Source organism: Nipponia nippon, unplaced genomic scaffold, assembly GCF_047370975.1.
Source record: "Nipponia nippon isolate SJK-2023a ecotype South Korea unplaced genomic scaffold, ASM4737097v1 scaffold_2, whole genome shotgun sequence".
Taxonomy (NCBI): Eukaryota; Metazoa; Chordata; class Aves; order Pelecaniformes; family Threskiornithidae; genus Nipponia; species Nipponia nippon.
In genome coordinates, this window is record NW_028262336.1 from 102273801 (window position 1) to 102294351 (window position 20551).

The following is a 20551-nucleotide window of genomic DNA, read 5'->3' on the forward strand; positions in this document are numbered from 1 at the left end:
TAAACATTGAGCACACGTACAAAACGTACAAACTGTGCTGCAGCTGACATGTAAAAGCACCTGCTCCCACCAAAGAGTGCCTGCATCTTGCCACTTGCCTCGTTTAAAGTAAAGCTTAGTGAAGTAGTGCTAGTAAAAATACTCAAGAAATAAAGGTCAAAGGATTAGGTCAATAAAAAGAGATTTTTAGCTAGGTAAAAAGTCGTTTTAAATTAAAGAGATTTCATTAAGTTTGTCATTTTTAGTACTTTGGAACATAAATGAAAACATTTGGTTTGATAGGTCTACTTGCAGCAGCCTGTAGACATAGGAGGAAACCTACTTCAGTGGGTAAGGGGATCAGCTATTTGAAAGACCTTGTACCAACTTCCAAACCTTTTGGCTTCATAATGTAACAACTCTACTCTTCCACCCACTAAGGGCTGAAAGAAGGTGCTTCGCAGCTGAACTCTCTCTCCCTTCCTAAGTGAGGTCAGACCAGGCCAGTCACTTAGAAAAGACAATGCCAATGTGATGTTCTAAGGGTTTCTCTTCAGAAGAGAGTCTCAACGCAGGTGTCACATGGCCCAGCTTGGCACGCCACCCACGGAAGAAAAAACACCGTTACCTGTCAGCACAGAAGCATCAAACCCCATGTCTTCTATGGCAGCTCTTAACTCTTCTCCATTAGTGACACCTGGATCATAATGTATGGTCCCAGTCCTGTCAGCTAGAGAAACTGCTATACATTGTACTCCTTGTCTCTGTGATATGGTCCCTTCTATGGACTGTACACAGGAATTGCAGGTCATGCCATCAATCCTAATTACAGCTGTCCATGTTGTGTCTTGCAGTGGCTCTCTGAAGAGATCACATAGCAAAGCAGGTGATCGAGATGCTCCCTTATTAGCTTCTGAATCCTTAAGGAGAAGTACTTTAAAGTTTCCAGGTGGAAGGGATTCAATAGCTTGCTGCAAAGCTGACAGGGTAATTAAATTTGGGCTATACTGTACAACAGCACGTTTATGCTCCAAAGACACTTTAATACTTTGTATGCCGGGAAGATCTGATATATTTCCTTCAATGTTTCTGACACATGATTTGCAGTGCATGCCTTCTATCTGTAGAGCCACCGTAGCTGTGCCACTCATCTTGGTGACCAGTGGATCCACCCCATCACTCTTGAGACTTACTGGTGTCTCCTTGGGGTTTGCATTCTGCAGGCGCCCGAGATCAAAGACACCAAGCTTCAAAGGGGCCAATTTACTTTTAATGGTGCATTCATACCCCAGGTTACTGATATGGCTCTTGAGGTCGTGAGGCTGAATGATGTAAGGATAGTAAGCAATAATTGCTTCCTGGTTACCAAGTGACACCTTGATTTTCGCCACACCATGCAGTTTCCTAACGTTTCCTTCAATGTTGGTGACACAGGACTGGCATGTCATGCCTTCTACCCGAAGCTTAACTACTGCTTCTCTCAAGCACGACAAATTTACGGTGGCTGTTGTCAACCTCTCTTCTGCTACGTTGGCATCAAAGCCCATATCCTGGATTTCCTGGCAAATCTGTTCAGGACTTATTTCCGACAGCAGATACTTTATCACAGCGTTGTTCTGTTCAAGGGAGACTTTAATACTCACAATGCCCTTCACCTTGGAAATTCGGCCTTCTATCGACTGCACACAAGATTGGCAAGTCATTCCCACAACGTTGACTGCCACAGTGTGTTCTTGGGAAGATGGAGAGGACACAGTTTCAAAGCTCTCCTCGTAGCCCATGTTGTCAAAAGCAAAATTGTGTTTCATTGTAGGCTCCAGCTCACAGCCAGGAGGAAAATCAGTGTTGGACAAAGCCTAAAGAGCAAGAGGAAAAGTAAAAATAAAATGCATGTGTCTTTAGCACTGTAAAAGCAGCAATATTCTGCATGTGCTCTCAAGCACAAGAAGTGCTCTCAAGTCAGTCTATACCGCCAAAACACCTCACAATATTAACTTACGTTTTCAATATATTACCATTTAGCTGTGCCCACAATGATGAATCAGGCCTCTGACACTTCTCTTGAGCAGCAATTAAAAAAATATTCACTAGGGATATAAAAGCAAAATTGTCTCAGTATTTCCAATCCAATCATTTAAAACTTGAGCTCTCTGCAGCCACGGGGCTCTTTCACCATGCAGCCCGAGCCCTGCTCTTCAGAGCACACTGTCACCTGCACAAAGGGTCACAGCAGAGTGGGCTGAACGTCTCTCCACAAATGTCAGAAGCCACCTCAGTTTGTCCGACCTGCTATTGTTCAGCAGGAGTTAACCAAACCAAACCAAACCAAACCAAACCACCCACGGAAAACAAAATCAAGAATTTCCTGAGAGCCTGAAACCAGCTGGCACAGAGACAACCAGTTGCATGACGTCTGAAGATCTGTATGCATGCGCACAAGGGCCTGGGCTGTCTGCATATATACAGATCTTTGAGTTAAAATCCATATCTGACAAAGATTTTAAAAGACGCAGACCTATATGCAGATAATTCCACTATGGCTTAGTTTCATCTACCTCTTTGTGAAGCACCTAAGAAAGACCATATATTGAGCTGCAAGAACTCACTGGTTTGATCCAACACTGATTTTAAGGATGTAATGGCCAGTACTGAAGTAGATTGGCCAGAAGTGGACTATCCCTCAGCCAGATCACGGGTTCCACAGTACCGGGACTCTACAGTTTAGTGCAGTCAACTCAATTGAAAAGGAAATATTTAAAAAAAAAAAAAAAGTGATAAAAGCAATGCTTCTCGCAGAACAGGTAATCAGAGCACAGACTCTGTCATCAAAGGAAATTGCTGGCACCAAGTGATAAGGAAGATTGAGAAGGGGAGGGACAAGTCCCATGTTTTCAGGTTTCATGGAAAGGAGATCAAAATTCATGTCTGTGACTTAAGGAAGCTTTAACTACTAAATATCTAGGTGTGAGCTATTGCGACGAATCTATTCACTCGCCTGCGAAGCCGTGGGCTCTCCACCATTTAATAAAGCACCTAATGCTGGGCATTACTGCCGGGAGGGGGTCACCGGATCAGGCTCAGTACCGCAAATCTTGTTCCTACCATTGAGAAGAAAATTCCATCCTTGGTACCACAGCATGGATGAGAATCTTTTAGGCCACTTATTAACACTAGACTGCATCCAGTTCATTTGATGCAGTACTCAAAATTCATTAACTTGATTTTGTTTCATGATTAAACAGCTTGGGAATAATGAGGTCTGGGGTCACGACCAAAACGGCAAAAATTCAACCCGAGAAATTGGCTTTCAGCCTTCTCCGTACTGTATTTATTATAACAGGAGGAGGAATGAGCAACTTCCACTCTTCAGCATTACGGTGCAGCCCCTCGCTATCCTGACCGCGAGCTCTCCCCCCATGCCCCCTCCCTCTCCGCTTGGCCTCAAGGCTACGCTCCGGGGATGCTGGGGAAGAAGAGTCACGGGAATATTTTAGCCCCAACATCCCCTTTTACCTCTCCCTCCCACAGGCCTGGCAGCGCCCGGGGCACGCACCCCTCTCCTTACGCTTTCCTTCCCGGACGTTACTGAAATCCCCAACATACGTGGAAATGCACAGCCAGGCCCTTCTTTCAAAACAAAATATAAACAGTTAATCGGACCTCCCTGTTTGAGTGCACACAAAGATGACCGCATGCTTATTTCCTCCTGTTTGTGCTCTCCCACACTTCAAAATAATAATATGGCCTCCTATATGGAAAAGAAGCCAGTCTGCAAATGAAAACAGTCTCTCACCCACCGCATTTCAAACGCTGCTGAAACTCAAACTTGCATTTATTGTAATGCCTACCTCAAGAAACCTTTGAATATTGTCCCTTGTCTCCTCTTCCATATCTCCTGTCCCCAGCCCCCCAAGCACACTTTGCTCGCGGTGGCCAGCTCTTCTTATCACAAACATCCGTTAAAGCGAAAATCCGCGTGCGAGTTACAGGAGCTCACCCTGTATGTTTACTTTGGCTCGAACGACAAAGGCATTTGCCTTCTGCATCCTTTGGCAAAACAGAGCATGACAGACGGGCAAGGCGAACATCCTTCACTCTCCTGCTCCCCTCACCGCGTTTCTGGCAGCCACTTGCAGATGCAAGCCGGGAACCATCACAGGCCTTACGTCCTCCACTGCGTTCCCTCCACCCCCACGCTCACCAACCGTCTCAGTTTTCCTAGGTACTCAGTGACATAAAAGCAATTCAAATTAAATGTATAAAAAGATTAAAGGGTATTTCTCGTCCTCCAGTCTTTTGAAAAACATAAAAGCAAGGACTGATTCTACTATTTCAATGCATTGTAAGCCACAGAAACATCAAAACTTGGCTGCCACTTTATATTTTGGATAAAAATGTTCAGAAGAATTGCCAAAAATATTTTGTTTGTTATTTGACAAAACCAGATGTTTATGCTCTGCAGGAGAAAAATCCTTGCACACCAATTTTTAAATGATACAGAAAAAATTAGAGAGGGGACGTGGATATAAAAAAAAATATTTATTTCCCTTAAAAAAAAAAACCACAAATGCCGAATCATTGAAGAATCTCCCCCCAAAACCCAGAAATGTGCGCAGGTTCAAACGCAGTATTTACAAAGCCTTTAGTATTGTTTAACAGTTTCAAAAAAAAAAAGAAGGGGCACAAATACATCTACGTGTGTATTTGTGAGAAGGGGTGTTTCTACACTAGATCAGAGGAAAACAGCAGGTTCACGTAAGGACACTAACATGAGGCGTGCAGAAATGTGCCCATAGTTTTCCTCAGGTACATGCTAGGTCTCAGAAGAGGGTTGCCTGCTACCAGATAACACCCACACATAAAATGGCATATATGAGGCTGTATAGTAATTCAGAGACACCATCTGCAAGAGGATCAGAGAAGCAGTCACCTCCAAAAATGCCACAAAAGGTGCCTGGGATTCCCAGGTGTTGCCCCTCCTGCTTCTTTCTGCCTAGAAAGAAATCCCAATGAAATAAGGAAAATGCATCTGACTCCACATCCATCCAGGAGTGTGAAAGAACCGGTCGCAGTTACTGACTATTTTGTCTCTCACACCAAAGGAGACCTGCTTACTTTTAAGGGCAGGTGTACACCAAATCTGTTTGCTCTCCCAGTTCACACATATTTTTACAGTGAGTACGTAAAAAATACGTAAATAATGAAAACATGAAATTATGACAATTCTTTCCCTCCCTTGTTCTGCACATAAAAGTTGCAACTCAAAATGCACAGCAGAGTGAGGCTCTAGTCTGAAAGCTAAGAAACCCTACAGCAAGCAGTGTTATGAAGCTCATTTAAACAATACAGAAAAAAAAAAAAGAAGAAAATTAAGAAGAGACCCATTGACACAGAAGCAGCAGTAGCTGGGAAGCTTTAAAAGAAGCACCAGAGCTGGATGGAAAACAATCCCACCTACAAGAGACAGCTCTGAACCAGACCCATGACGAGTAGCAACTGAAACTGTTGATGTGCATGAGCATGGGATCTGAAGCCCAGCTCCCAGTATGAGGATTTCAGAGCAACCCCACCGGCATGAAAAACAACCCTTGCTGCCCCAGACAGGAGCTGGAGCGCTCATGCCTGCCCTAGCGCAAAGCAGGGCTTGGGGACAGCAGGAAGAGGCAGAAGCTCCTGCTCCCTATCCTGACAGCCTCAGACCAGCAGGAGGGAGATCATCCAACAGGAATATGCCCTGGGGCTGGACTAACTTTTTGAGAAAGCATGGAGGTGGAGCAGGGCAGGGAGACACTGCTGGATAGGCAGCACCAAGGCTCGAGCCCTGGCTTGGCACACAGCTCTTGGTGTTACAGCATCCAGAGCTTAGCAGCTGGTCCGGGGGGAAAGGTGGTTCTTGTCCACGGCCTCTGTGACTGGTGGGGTAAAACCGCTCCATCAAGGGCTGCCCTCAGAGGCCTGGCATCAGGCTGCCCCACTGTCCCCCAAAATGGACTGTTTCTTTTGGGTACTCCCATTCAGAAGTGCAAAGGCCAAAGATTTAACACAGCAGTGACGGGATACAGAATAAACGTAAGAAAATAACTGAACTGGGAAAAAACAACCCAAGGAACAAGAAACCACAGCACTGGGTGAGACCTTCCCATGCAGCACATGGTGACCGGTGTCCTGACAATGGATGCAACCCCATGGCTGTAAATTCGACAAGGTTTGTGCCCTCCTCAGCTTTGCAGCGCAGCTGCTAGCTGCTCCTCGCTGGATCCCCATGCTCCCTCCACCCCTGTGCTGCATGGTCACCTTGTGGGGTGGCTTGTCACCAGGAAAGCCATCCCTCACCCCCCCACCTCTCCTTCTGAAGAGGTACAGCCACTGCCAAAACGCCAGTGTAAAGCTCTTGGCCTCTGCAGCACAAGGCTGAGGCGGTGCCAGGCGCAGCCCGCAGCTCCCCGAGCATCACCCACACCAAGATCCCACACGGCCGCTGCTCCTCTCTGGTGCTCCAGCAAGGCTCTCCCCCCAGGGCTGGCACTGCCCTCCCACCCTCCTTCACCTGGCCTGCAGGGATGCTAATTTTCACATCCTGAAATTCAAGCACTGGTCTCCTCACCCGGATGCCAGGCAGTCAGCCAGCAAGGAAACGGGGCCAGCCCATTCAGCGCCTTCCCCTCTGCCTCTCCCCATCTGCTCACCCACGAATGCCGGATCTTGCTGAACCTCTCGCCCAGTATCTCCAGAGGTTTTGGGCTGCTCTTCTCCCTGTACCTCCGCAGGCTGAAACCAGCTATTGCCCTCTCGCCTTCGAGTGCACACAGCAGCCGAAGAACTATCTTATCTGTGTCACTGTTTTACCTTTCCTGCTTTGTTCTTTCACAACCCACTGATTCATGGCTTTGGATTTAGGCAGGCAGTAACATACAACTGAAAAGCCACATACTAATTAAATGCTTCAGATGCTTTCGCAGTTTGTTATAGGCACCCAGTGAACAACAAAATGAGGGCAGAGCAGCCTCAGGAACATCAAAGGTTCTGAGTCTTCAATTTCGTGCCTATAACATCAGCACTTCTGAGAGGGCAGAAATTCAGTCCTCATCCTCCTTAACAAATTTCAGTGCAACTTGTCCATCCATCTTGTTAGTACATATTGTTTAAAAGTATTAGATCTTAACTGGTTGTTCTTCCCTCTTCCCGCAAGCTTAGCGAAGATTAGCAAATGTCAGTAGCTACTGTTTTCGGTAGCTACTTGTAACACATTATTTTTCAAACACTTCCTGAGTCTTAAATGAGGGAAAACCCATCCTCTCCACCTATACATCAAGATTCAATGAAAATATTGCTTTAAAGCAGCCTTGATGGTGCTTTTGTTTTCAAAATACTAAGTTAGTTGCCCTAATGCTTCTGCCAAGGGACTGCTATTCTCCATCTGGCAACACGTTTCTCCAAGAGTACAGACGAAGGGGAAAGATTTAGGCAGTTGCAGCTAGTCTTACTGAAATGATACCTACATACACCATGATTAACAAACCTTAGAGACCCTAACAGGTACTTTTAAATTAAACTGAGCTATGTAAACCATGGTTGGCTTAGTGGGAAAAGGGAAAGCCTTGTAAATGGATTGTTTCTAATTTAGAATTAAAGCAAAACACTTTGCGATGTTCTTCACAGCTGCAGTATAAGCAACGTGTAAATCCCAGTGAACTGAATACAGAAAAGAGATCTTTTGGCAGAACAAAGTAATTTATGTCATGATTGTTTTCTAGCAAACATTTATAATATTAGAAGTAACTTGAGGCAGAAAAAGCCTTCAGGTGTATTTGGTCTGTCCTGGTGGTTATTTCATTCCAGTCTGACACTAATTATTTAAGCCATTCTAAGCATACGCAGTTTCAAAGGATACAAAATTTGTTCTGAGAGTTTCTTTTCCTTAAATAGTCACAATATTCATGGATTCAAACTACATTACTGTAATTTACATATCTTTTAAACAGCAAAAACTCTTTTTAAAATAATAAACCTCATCATGTGTTTATCAGCATTGATTTTTCTAAGCCTCTTCTCCACAACAGTTAATCTCCAAAAATACCAGTTATATACAACACTGAATTAAAAAAAAAAAAAATGTTGCCACAGATATGTCATCAAGAACTTTTGCTAGCATCCATTTAGTAGTTATAAAGAAACTACTTACCTACAATTAGGACCTTTTAATGTTTCTGCAATTTCTATTATTCCAGAGAATAACTTGGTATGAGCTGCTGTCAAACTACTCAAGCAACTGCAGTTTAAAACAAGAAATACTAATATGTTTCCTTACTAAGAATTGTCATGCTGTATTATTAGAGGCGGAGCTGAAAAAATGCTCATTAGTTACTACAGCATAACTTATCATTAACATCTGCTTTCATTTCAGGATTACTTTCAGAGGATCTCGAGAGGACTTTGCATTTGTGTACTGCTTGTTATGGGGCAGGCATACATGCTGGGGATTGAGACAATTTAGATAAAGAAGGTTTAACCTCCTTTAATATACAACTTGCATCCAACATGCTTTGTTTTAAATTCTCCAGTTCAGAAATACCTCTTCCCTCCCAACACGCACACCAGCTCACTGACCTGTCTTTCAACTGTATTGACTTCTGGCATTCTCGTGGAGTAACTCTGCAAAAGTTTCTCTTCTTTCTGCAAGTTACTGCTTGCTTTTACCGGAGATCCTGTGTTGGACTTTTCACCAATAATCAGTAGTTCAGGCACATCATGAGCTGCCTGCCGCTTACGAATAGACACCAGGGTTATGTTTTTGTTGTTTAAAGTAGCTAAGCAGGACCGTTCCCTTTTCATTTTATTGTCCAGTTTTCTCTCCATTATCTTTCTGGGCTTTAAATATGACAATGACAAAGGAAAGCTTTACAAGAGCAGTTATTTGGTGTCTTATCAGCCACACTTCTTTCAGCTACATTTACAACGGCTTGAAGAGTTTTGCCCATCTAATCAACGTGCTCGTTAGGCATTCGTCACGAAATCCCAGATGTAACCTGTGATCCTTGTGTACACTGCTCGCTGCACTCGGCTACCTGCTCTTCCTGCCAGGTTAAATGCTTCCCACCAATTGGCATCCCTTGCGCTTACCGACCTGCGTTCAGCACTGCTAATCTTTGCACACGGCGTTGCAGCAAGCTCAGCCAAGGCTGCCTTTCACAAGCTAGTCAAACATGACCTGTGAGCAGCAAGCCAGTGCATAATTAACTCAGCCAGCCAGGCATTAGCTCCTTGTGGCCATGTGTATAATCATAGCTCTTACAAAGGGCAATGCTATTCCATTTCCTTCTTCTATTAAATTACCAGGGATTTCTTGGATAAAATGTAGTCCCTTCTAACACTGAAAACATGCCTATGATTATATCATTAGATAAGGTTCCTAGACCAAAGGTCTTTCACTCATTTAGGGCATGAGAACATTCATTCTTTGTTTCAAGAAGGGAAAAAAAGGAGTGAGTACAATATTTGTACTTTTTAAAGTGTGCCTCTACCATCAGCAAGCTTTACCAAAAACCAGACAAACAAACAAAATTAAACCATCAATTAGTGCCAGAAAGTAAAGGGGAAAAAAAAGATATTCCCTTTGGCAAACTCAGTTCCCCTAAATCCTCTGGGCAACTACAGGGGCATGTCATTTAGACAGCCATATACATGATAGGAACCATCACCAGAAGTGACAGCCATACACATGACAGGAACCATCACTAGAAGTGCCTTGAGCCAAGCCTGGATATATTTCTCTGGCATTGCCTGCAGCAAATTCACAGCACTCTCCTAGCTAGGTGAGCAGGATCCCAAGTTCCCTAGGCCCACAGTAGTGCAGTCCACTTCCCAAGACACCCCTGAACAGGGACGCCTAAAGAATGGCCATGCAGGGAATTTATATAATATAGTCGATGTGTCATCAATGCACACCCTCCCTGGCTATGCAGTAACCTCACTGCACAGGCAAGCCTTAAAATAATTGGTTTACATTTAATCAGCATCTCTTGGACTTGTTGGAAAAAGTCACCAAATTTACTCCTATGCAGAGGGAATAAATCTCAGCATATCTATGTCACATCACAAAAACCTGAAGGAACAGATGACACTCCACCTGTCTGGCAGGACAAATTCAGGTTCTTTTTAACTCCAAAAGCAGAGGTACATCCCTCACACCTTTGCCATGAAGACAGTGGTCCAGAAAGCCACCATGCAGGACATTAGCTTCCTGGCTTGTCTTCCTGTCATAACTTCCACACAAAGATGAATCCTCTGCTCTGCTCACACCATCCACTTCTTGACTCCAGAGTTAAGAACCATCTTTGGGAAAAGAAGGTCTTCTGCCAATGAAGTAAAACTCAAAATACTGTTGTAGCACTATTTTGTATCATTGTCTTAATATACAAGATTGGTGATAGTATTAAACTTTAAAAAAAGGTTATTTTGAAAACGTTTTGAGAAATGGCTCTTCTAAAGAGAATTACTACAGAGAGTAACACATCTGTGTCTGTTCTGTATTTATCAATGAAACCGATTAAAAACACACCTGAATTCAGATGGAACACTTTTCTGAAAAAGAAAACTGTGTTAAAGGCAAAATCTTTTCAGGAATTACTGATTTTAACTGGTTTTGAAACAAGCAATTGAAAATCACACAATTTGACTTATGTGAAAACATTTCATTACAATGTCTTTAAATACTAACGCTACATCTACATACTAAAGATACATACATATTTGAAATCTGGGTTTTGTCTTTCTAGAACAAAACAATTCTCTAATACCAAATCAAAGGTATTCAGAAATTCAGCTCTGCATCCTAATTCCAAATAATGGAAATTTCAAATTCTAGAATGCCTTAGGGAACAGAAATTCCAGTTTCTGGCCAGCTCTAAAGTATATACTTGGTCCACTCATCTCAGACAGTATCTTTGCTATTAAAAATATCCCAAACCCTACCTAGCATGTTTCCACAAGTAACTAATATTCATGAAATTACCATATGATGAAACATACTGTAAAAACAAATAGTTTTTTTTTCTTCTTCATTTCAGGTTCACCAGCAAAGCTCAACTTAGGCTGACAGCATAAAGAGATGTTTGGTAAGTATCTTCTCTCCAGTTCCCCTCACTCATCCTTTTTTTTCCCCCAGCTTCTGAGCAACTCTAAGGTAAAAATCTATTTGTTTCTAAAAGCAGTGGAGACAAGTTCTTACTTAGTGCTCCATGGTCCCTTGCCTTTGGCAGAGTCCTGAATACTGATCTGGAGGCAGAGAAGAAACACATGAGGCTGTGCTTTGAACACATTCAGTTTACAAGATATTTACCCACATTAAAAGAATTATTTGGCTGGAAAAAAGTTTGCTCAAGTTCTTCAGATGAAAAGGTCATAAGATATATTTCAACGGTCTAGCTGATTTAAAATACATAGTTTAGCTGCAGGCTCAAGCAGAACTATATGGCAATGGCAGATGAAACCTGTGCAGCTGACTGAGCTACGAGCAGCTCTTGGAGAAGAGGTACCATTCACAAAGCAGAAACCGCTGAGCATCTTGTAAAACCAAACAATTTCCATTTACCTTAATACACCAGACTGAAAGCTCAGAGATCCTGCCCCATCCCCACCACTCTACAAGTCTCTTATGGTTCAGGAAGGGATCCGATGTCAGTACCTCAAGGGTGGCAATGTCTGCCAGGGTAGAGAGGCAGCTGCTTGCAGTTAACCGCTGCGATTGCCTGCTGCTGAACTCTGACAGACTCCTACTTCGTTAGCATTTTAGTGAAGGCTGAAATAAGAAAGGCAGTGTTGCCCGTCTCATCTGATAACAGTAACATGCCACGGTTCAAAGCTAGATTTTGCACAGCTTAGGAGTTTCGCCAGGAAGAGTCATTCAGGTTTGGTAGCGTGAGGTTTAGATGGCAAACAGAAAATAGGCTTGCTGCCTTTGCAGCTCTCTGCTAGTGTCGGGCAGAGATGTTTGCGTTTTCATGTCAGAAAATGCAGAACATCCCAAGAAAATTAAATCCTTTTGACTTAAAGCCTCAAGAGCTGATAAAACATGAGTTTTCCCCTTTACATTACCTGCTACTGTCGGAGAATATGATAAACACAAGAACCATGTGTCTTCAGGTAAATTATGCTTCCTGGGTGCATTCATCCCTGGCTTTATAGGATGATCTTGCCTGCATCTAATCCCACTGGCTCCTTGCCCAAAGAAAATATCTTAAAATAGTCTTGAATGCCTTGAAAGATGAGAAGCTTGGGTTCAAGGAAAAAAATGGGAGCCTGGAGGTAAGTGGGTCATGTTGCCTGAATCTGACAGACAGACAAGAGGAACCAGTTCAGATACTTGCACATCATGTCAGTGCAAAGAGAGATGTATTAGTACTAATACATCACTCCAGAAATCCAGTCTGCCTTTGAATGTTAATCGTTTTCCTACTCTCCTCCTCAGATATCATTTTAAACTGCTGAAATACAATCCACCTTGAGGCATACAAACAATGATAAGAGGCTAAAACCCAAGCAATTTCACATTTGACAGTGTTTTGAGTTCTTTTTAATTTGTCTTCTGGATGCAGTCAGCTAAAATTTTTTATTTTTTTCCCCATCGTAACAGAGTTAGATTTACTTTGGTTTTTACATATATAATGCAATGGCAGGAACTGGAGCTTTAAGGGGAAAAAAAAGGGGGAAGAAAGCGAAGTATTGCAAAGCTCCTAGTAGCAACAAACAACAGTGCTGGTGACTCACAGTTATCAACAAGTTAACAACATTGCTTGGGGGGGGCGGCGGGGGAACCCGTGAAACACCCAGCCCTTGTGTGAAACAACTATTTCTCCTCTGTCAGTGTCCTCTTTAAGCCAAAAGAGAAGTAGTTAGTAAAGGTATGGACTTTTTCGTCAAGCAAATCCCTGCGCTTGCTCAGCAGTCATTTTTCAGTCCTACTCAGCAAGACAAGCCTCACATTTTCCCCCTGAAGTCAATCAGTTGCAGCTGAAAGTTCAGTGGAAGCTTGGTCAGATTCATGGTACATAACTACGTCCTTGACTTCTCCAAACTAACTGACATACTTATTACACAAAATAAAAAAAAAGCCCATACCTTTTTGGCATTGAAGAGGCAACATAAAAAAAAACCCAAAAACCAAAAACGAAACCAAACCAAAACAAAAAAAAACCCCACATTTGGTCCTAGTTTTGAGCCATGAAATCAGAAAGATAACTCTTTGGCTACAGTCCTAAGGAAGCTGGCAGCCGTCAGATACACAAGCATTTCTAGAGCATGAATGATATACATATTTCTTTCATGAATGGTATACATATTTCTTTCAACAGATGAAGAAGCATGATCATAAGTAATATTATTTCTTACACTATAAGAAAAAAGGAAATCGTACATAACTCTGAAATAAAGGAATCGAATTCCTACCTGCCATGAATAAAATTGCTTAAGAGTTGATGGCCTCATTTCAAATCAAATCAGCTCAGACTTTGGCTTCACTTTTTCAGGAAGCAGACTCAATCTTCTCTAAATATTTAAAAAAGGTTTGTTTGCTCTAAACCAGCAAAACTCAACGGAGTATCTCTTTTGTAACAGGGCCCCAAAACACGTACTAGTTTTTTTCGTTCCATCGCTTCTAATATGATTGCAAATTTTGTGGACTTGGTACTTTGTCTGCTTTTAGCAGTGTTGATTTCATTATGATAATTTCTGTTATCTCTCTATTTATAGTGCAGAAATTTGTTTTCAAGTGCCTGGAAACTACCAGGCTGATCATATTACCGCAGGAAAAGGCACACCTTTTTGGTCGGGGTTTAAGTGCAAAGAACAATTGCAATCTGCATGAATTAATTTGAGTCCAGATTTCCAGTAACGTTCGTTCACCTTGCAGGTGAAGAAGGCTGGCAGAACTCGTCGGGCAGTGCCACAATGAAACAAGTATTTTCACTTCCGTGTTTCCTACTTAATTTTCTGACATTGTCCATGATTAGCTCTTGCTCAGAGCTGGTTTTGGCTTGTGAAGTTTGAGCAAAAGCTTTTTTGAATTCCATACAGAGAAAAAGGACCCACATTTTATCCATCTTAGCTGCAATATTTCAAATATAACTTGAGAATGAGTAATATTACAAAAGTAACTATTTTTAAAGGCTAATTTGAGAAGACAGAAAAACCTATTACTTGTGAACTATATCAGTCATTACTAAAGATCACAGCTTTTGTCACCTACACTTGCTATCCACGTTTAGAAATAAGACTCAAGTTCTTAACTCCAGTTTTATTTTGTAAATTTCTCAGTATTTATTGTGGGGTTTTAAAAATATCTTTTACACTTGTTTTGAATAAATAAAGTGGTAAGTTTCTGAATTATGATTTAAGTAAATGGGAAGACTGATTTTTTTTTTCCAAAGTAAGCAGCCATTTACCCTGTTGCAGGCAAACTAGTAGTAGACCCTAAGATGCCCTGCCAAATCTGCAGTTAGATTTTCCCCTGTACAGATCAGGAATGTAAGCCTATGTCTTAAGCGACCTCCATAGATATGCTCTAAACTATCCCCAATTGTAGCATCCACACCATTTAGATTTACTGTTAGTTCCTTGCCAGCACTTGTTTCAAATAATTCTTGTGGTCATGTTCGACAGCCACAGAGATTTCACTTTGATGAGACACCTGACACTATGTAAATAACATAAAGCACGTCATATTTGTAAAGCATCCAAAAAAGAAAAGTGGCCAAAAAAAAAGAAAAGAAATTTAACTCTGATTTAAGCCTGTATTTCTGGTTCTACAGCCAATGTTTAATCCCAAGTCAAACTGCTTGTCCTCTGAATAAAAGGTTATTTCATCCCATTTCATTTATATACAACATAATCACCTTAATTTCAAGACAAAAAGACAAAACAGCATCTTCTGTTTGCTTTACAGATGCCATGTCTAAAATACAAACATACTGCCTTTGTTAGGTCACGCTCGATATGTAAAGGCAAACCAAAATTCAGTTTCTCTTAACAGTTGTTTCTGGCTATCTTATCCTGGCAGAAACCACCTCTATACAGAAAGAGAGGAGTTTTAAGCAATTGCCAAATCCCTAAGAAACCTTGAAAGCAGCACTCCTCACCACAGCACCTGGGCTCCTCCAACATAGAGTCCTGAGCAAAGTCCTGTCTGCTTTCTTGGTGTTCCAGGCAAAACTCTGCCTGGGAAGAAGGGTTTATGCTTTCTACATCATCCGTTTGGTTCTTTTACTCCTTTTTCCTCTCCTCTCCCTGTGGACTGGTTGCAGTTACTGGGGAGAAAAAGGCATGAGGGTGTTAGGGCCCTCTCTGTGATCTCACCCTTGCAGAGAGGGTGATCTCTCAGGTGACCCTGTGGCCACAGGGGCTCAGACACAGCCCGGCCAGGCTGGCACCAAGGCCCTTCTCACCTGTACTCCACTACTTGCCCTTTTGGACTCTGCCACATGCTGCCAAGACAAGGCTACTGCCCTCCCATGAGCGAACAAACTGGGGCACTGCTCACACGCCACTGACCTCGGCATCACTGTACTCATGGTGGGACTGAAGGGACAGGAGGGGCAGTGGCAGGAGCATCCCTAACTACAGTGCTGCCCTTAGGTGGGTTTTCCTTACCGATTTGGAGATGGATGAAGATGTGCCAGCTCTCTGTCTGACTCCCTCTGCCACAGCAGGCAAGAAGTGAGGAGGGAAACGTCTGATGAGAACACTACAGGCACACAGGGTAGAGGCTTTGCTGGTCCGAGTTGTCAGAGATCCAAACTGTAATGTATGGGAGCTGCTGTTTAGGTAATTTATTTTTCTACAAAAATCCTGTTAATTATTTGCTCTTCAGGGCTAGGAACTATTACAGCACTGCCCTGTCCAGGACTAATACCTCGCATGACCTTGCAGTCAACTCTCAGTCAAGAGCCACAGGCAGGGAGGTGCCAGTTTCTATCAGTGGACAAAACATACTTCCAAGTGACCATGAAAATGCATGGACCTTGCCTGGACAGAGCCATACTGATTCACTGCAGAGGCTTATAGAAACTAAGTGGAGAAATAAAAAATAAAGATGAAAATATATTTGCTGTTATTTTTTTCTGCTGGAATACCTGATAATAATCCCTTATTACATCAGATAACACTGGCAGCCTGCAACAGGTAGTGGGGAAGAATTCAGGTGGAAATGTCGGAACTAAAGCAACAGTCAGGGATGAAAGTATCAACACAGGAAACTCTGCTACTAATTTTACACAATGTCTCCCGTACAAACAGGTGCTTCGAAAAACATCTAAGGGAAATGGCAATACAGAGTAAACCTCTTTCTGTTAACAAGTATTTTTATCAGAAATGTTTAACACCTGGATTGAAATATGCAGCTAAAATCCTGCTTTCAAATGCAGATGGGTTTTCTCAGGTTGTTTTCTCTGGCATGCATACTGGCTCATCAGGACTCAAACTCACTGTAAAAACAGTGTTTGTTTATTGCATGAGCACACAGAGGAAACTAGAGACATTTGACTCCTAAAGAAAGAGTTCCTGGGAGCCTGCAGTTGTGAGGAAAGGAAAATACAAAAAAAGCTTTCTGACAGTGAAATGGAGGTTTTTTTCATCTCTCAGCAATCCTGTCATTTCCAGAGTTCACGTCAGTCTGTTCTCCAGACAAAGAATGTTTCTTCCAAGGACACGTTTAGTCAAAACCGATGCATTCTGCAGCTCAGTATAAAAGAAGGTAACCATCCTGAGAGTTGCTGAGCAACCTTCTGAGATTTATTAACTGTCCTCAATTCCTGGGAAGCAGAGATGTTAATCTATGGAAATCCAGGCTCAGTTCATTTATCATTCCCTCCTGGTACCTCTGCTTGTTGAAAGAAAAGGTAGTACGGCAGGGAACTACTTTTAAGCAGCCCTAGTTCACCCCCCAGAAGAGAATCTTTGATTGAATCTACCCCATGGGAAAATCACCGACCTTTCAAGCTCTCATCATCCCCAGAATAGAAATAAGTCAGAGGAGGTGACGAGGCACAGTGTCTGCATCTCTCATGTCTGGACTAGCCAAACAGTCTCCTCCAATAACTGTAATTCCCTTCTGTCCTGCTCCGCAGGCAGTTTCTGGCTCCTTTCTCTTTCTTGATCAGTGCCAAGGAGCCAGACGCGAGCACAGAATGCAAATCCTGCTTTGTCCCGGCTTCATGTGAAACAGTTTGGATTTTCATCCGAATAGCACTCTCCCTTGCTTCCTGAAACAGGCAAAGAGAAGCGCGCACGAACACATGTGCACAAATGCACCTTGAACAAGTTAGTGCAGGGTGTTTCTTTTTCAATATGTGAACCCTTTAAAGTTTGACATTGGAGGTGCCTAACTCAGTAAAAATTTCACACTGTAAAGTTTTGTGGCTTCCTGAGCAGTTTCATAGTTGATTTAAACAGATGTTAAGGTACAACTGTGAAGAAGATGGTCCTTCATGATCCCCTTCATGTCCTTGTCCAAAAAACGGATTCTTTGCCCGGTGTGCTATAGGCCAACAATCACACACTCAGGAGAGACATTGGTTATTTATTTCAGGTTTGCGCAAGCCTGGGTGCTCGGTGGTTTCCCACAAATCAAGCACACAAGGTTTCTACCAACAGCTTCTTTTTACACAGTACAAACATAACATACGTAATCCATTACATAGCCTTTTTGCTACCTGATTGGTATGTGTTAATACACATTCCTGATTTGGTAACAAGATAAGTACATCATCTTTACAGAGCATGCTCAGAGAGTGGGGGTCCCCTTAATCAGAGGAGGGTCCCACGGTAGGGGGTGTGATTTTTAGTTTTATAATGAGGATAGTTCATAGAAAGGACAGGTATGTTGTCCACTGTTTCCATAGTGTCCTTGGTTAGTTTACATCAAAGAATCCAAAATCAATTATTACTGACATTTCAAAAAGCATCCTGTTTATATTTAAACTTTTAATATATGAACAACATCTATCAGGCTACACTCCTACAAACTACCTATCTAGCTAGCTATTAAGTACATCCTGTTTCCCAATAATGAATTTCTAGTTAACCCTCAACATCCTGATCAGGTGCAGATGGACACAGAGACATTAGTATCTGCGTAAGGGAGAAAGAAAAGCAAGAAGGGTTTGGGTCTGCTATCACAGACACTCAAAAATAGTCCCCAGCCCCTCAAGAATCCTAAACTTTCAGCTGAAAAAGCTGGGACTTAAGGTGAGTCTACCTGTTATTTTGCAAGCTCAGTGATGTTATCAGTAGGGCTACATCATTTGCCATCTCGTTTCTGCCTGTGCTCCGAGTTGCTTGAATACATTTCCTTCACCCACCCTAAAAAATGGCAGACATTTTGATTTTTCCTGCTGATGACTGTTTAGGAGACCTGACAGAAGAGTCCATGGGAGGTTAAAACACTGGCACAGTCTACAGGATTAAACTCCAACAGTGGAATTGATTTGTTTTCCTACATGATCCTTGCCCAACTGGGACAATTTGTGTGAAAATAATCTTCTGTTAATCAAAAGCTATGGGTTCAACCTGCTTAAATTGCCTTGTGATACAAATAAACATGGTTTATAGGAGCTCTTGCAAAAATTTTGTGTAGATCCAAGCTGCTTAATTCTTCATCACTTCTGCCAAAAAAACAGGGCAACTTTTGCTCACAGATACATGGTTCACCCATGCCCTAGAACATTTAGCTCAAAAGTAAAGATGCTAGTTAAAAGGTTTTTTTACTAGAATTGCTTATATTTAGCAACTTTAATATTACAACACATCAGTAAAAACAACCCCATAGTGTTTTGCCCTAGATGTATTAGTGCCACAATTTATTTCCAATATTTGGTTTTTGGTTCGCAAATATTTAGCACACAACTGGTGCAACTTCATTTCTGCCTCCTGTTACTATGCAATGAAGAACAAATGTCCTGTAACATTTAACTGGCTATCACAAGACACGTGCAAAAAGGAAAAACTTACTGTGTATATGAATGATCTAAGGTTCCTTCTGCTAAAAACTGTCCTAGGCATTTTGGTAGCTAAGAGAGCAGCCCTGAATGAGAGACTCAGTACTACACAATGCATGTTTCTGAAAGAAAGTAACCAATGGTACAAGAAAGTATAAAAGACCACGACTGTCATATGAATATCCTTACACAATATTAATCCAGTTTCGTTGTGCTATTATTTGCCAGTGGTTTTATCTTACCAAGTTACTCCTAAGTGGAGCACTCAGCAAGAATGAGAGTTACAAAAATACAGTTTAAAACTGTCTCAAATGCCTTGCAGGCTTGCGGAGAACACACTGTGAGTAGATTCTGCTATTTGTTCTGAATACCACTCACTTCAGAAGGTCTGTTTGCATGGATTTCCCTTCAGAGCAAGGACCTTAACAAGGAAAACAATTAAAACAGGACAAAGATGCTTACAGAGGCAGCAAAATATTAAAAACTTGGTACATCTCTGGGAAGGTGGAGACAAAGCCGACTTCATGACAAGACTAGTTTAATTTCGTTGGCATGTCAGCCACATGGAATTTCTACAGATGAGGCTTTTAATAGTGTTCTCACTGCTGGAGTGGGAACACCACAGAGAGCTCAGTGCTGCTCTTGCTGAAGTTATTGCCAATACCCTAAATGCATGCATACAATATCATCTGCTACATATGCATTAAGGTGGGGAAGTTGTTAAGTGGTGCCAACTCAATTAGTCTGTGTAGGGCATTCGCACATTAAAGGTATCCCTTGCGGTCTGTAAGGCTCACGTCAGAAGCTGAATACCCTGTGATTAAAGAAAGTTAACAAAAGAACTTTGAAAGTATTAATACATCTGTTTTTTAATTACCAGTAGAGGGACTAAGAAAAAATAAAAGAACTAAGATGATCAAGGTATTGGAGCATCCCTCCTATGAGGAAAGACTGAGAGAGCTGAACAGAAGACTGTTCAGCCTAGAGAAGGCTCAGGGAGGATTTCATTAATGTATACAAACACCTGAAGGGAAGGTGCAAAGAGGATGGAGCCAAGCTCTATCAGTGGTGCCCAGTGACAGAACATGAAGCAACAGGCACAAACTGAATCACTAGAGGTTCCCTCTGAATACCAGGAAACACTTTTTCACTGTGAGGGTGACTGAGCACTGGTACAGGTTGCCCAGGGAGGTTGTGGAGTCTCCATCCTTGGAAGTATTCAAAACTCATCTGGACACAGTCCTGGGCAAGTGGCTCTAGATGACCCAGCTTGGGCAGGGCGGTTGGACCAGATGGCCTCCAGAGGTGCCTGCCAACCTCAACCACTCTGTGATTCTGTGAACTATAAATTATTAGAACTGAGAAAACTATTTGATACTCCCACCATCACACAGATTTCTCCCTACAAGCAAGTGAACACTACTTCCAAAATAAAAATAGCCTTCCATGAAGACAGTCTGAGGTGACTACAGAACACAGGAAGAACTTCAGAAGAAACATGGGCCATCAAACGAAACATCTTCTGACTGAAAAGTACAGGTCTGAGGAATTTGTGCCAGGACTGGGAGGGGTTTCAAAATTATCAT

General features: G+C 42.3%; 1 protein-coding gene across 4 annotated transcripts in view; it reads right to left on the reverse strand.

Annotated features, from left to right (window-relative positions):
- Positions 1-20551, reverse strand: part of ATP7B (ATPase copper transporting beta) — a 45829-nt gene that overhangs the window by 22319 nt on the left and 2959 nt on the right. For 2 of the 4 annotated variants that reach the window (XM_087757928.1, XM_087757931.1), the window contains exons 1-2: positions 8587-8835; positions 608-1835 (exon numbers count right to left, since the gene is read on the reverse strand). In XM_087757928.1, coding sequence (XP_087614054.1) covers positions 608-1835; positions 8587-8835 — 1477 coding nt within the window. Of the gene's footprint in view, positions 1-607; positions 1836-8586; positions 8836-20551 lie in introns of those variants that run through there. The other 2 variants (XM_087757930.1, XM_087757929.1) reach the window with 2 other exon arrangements.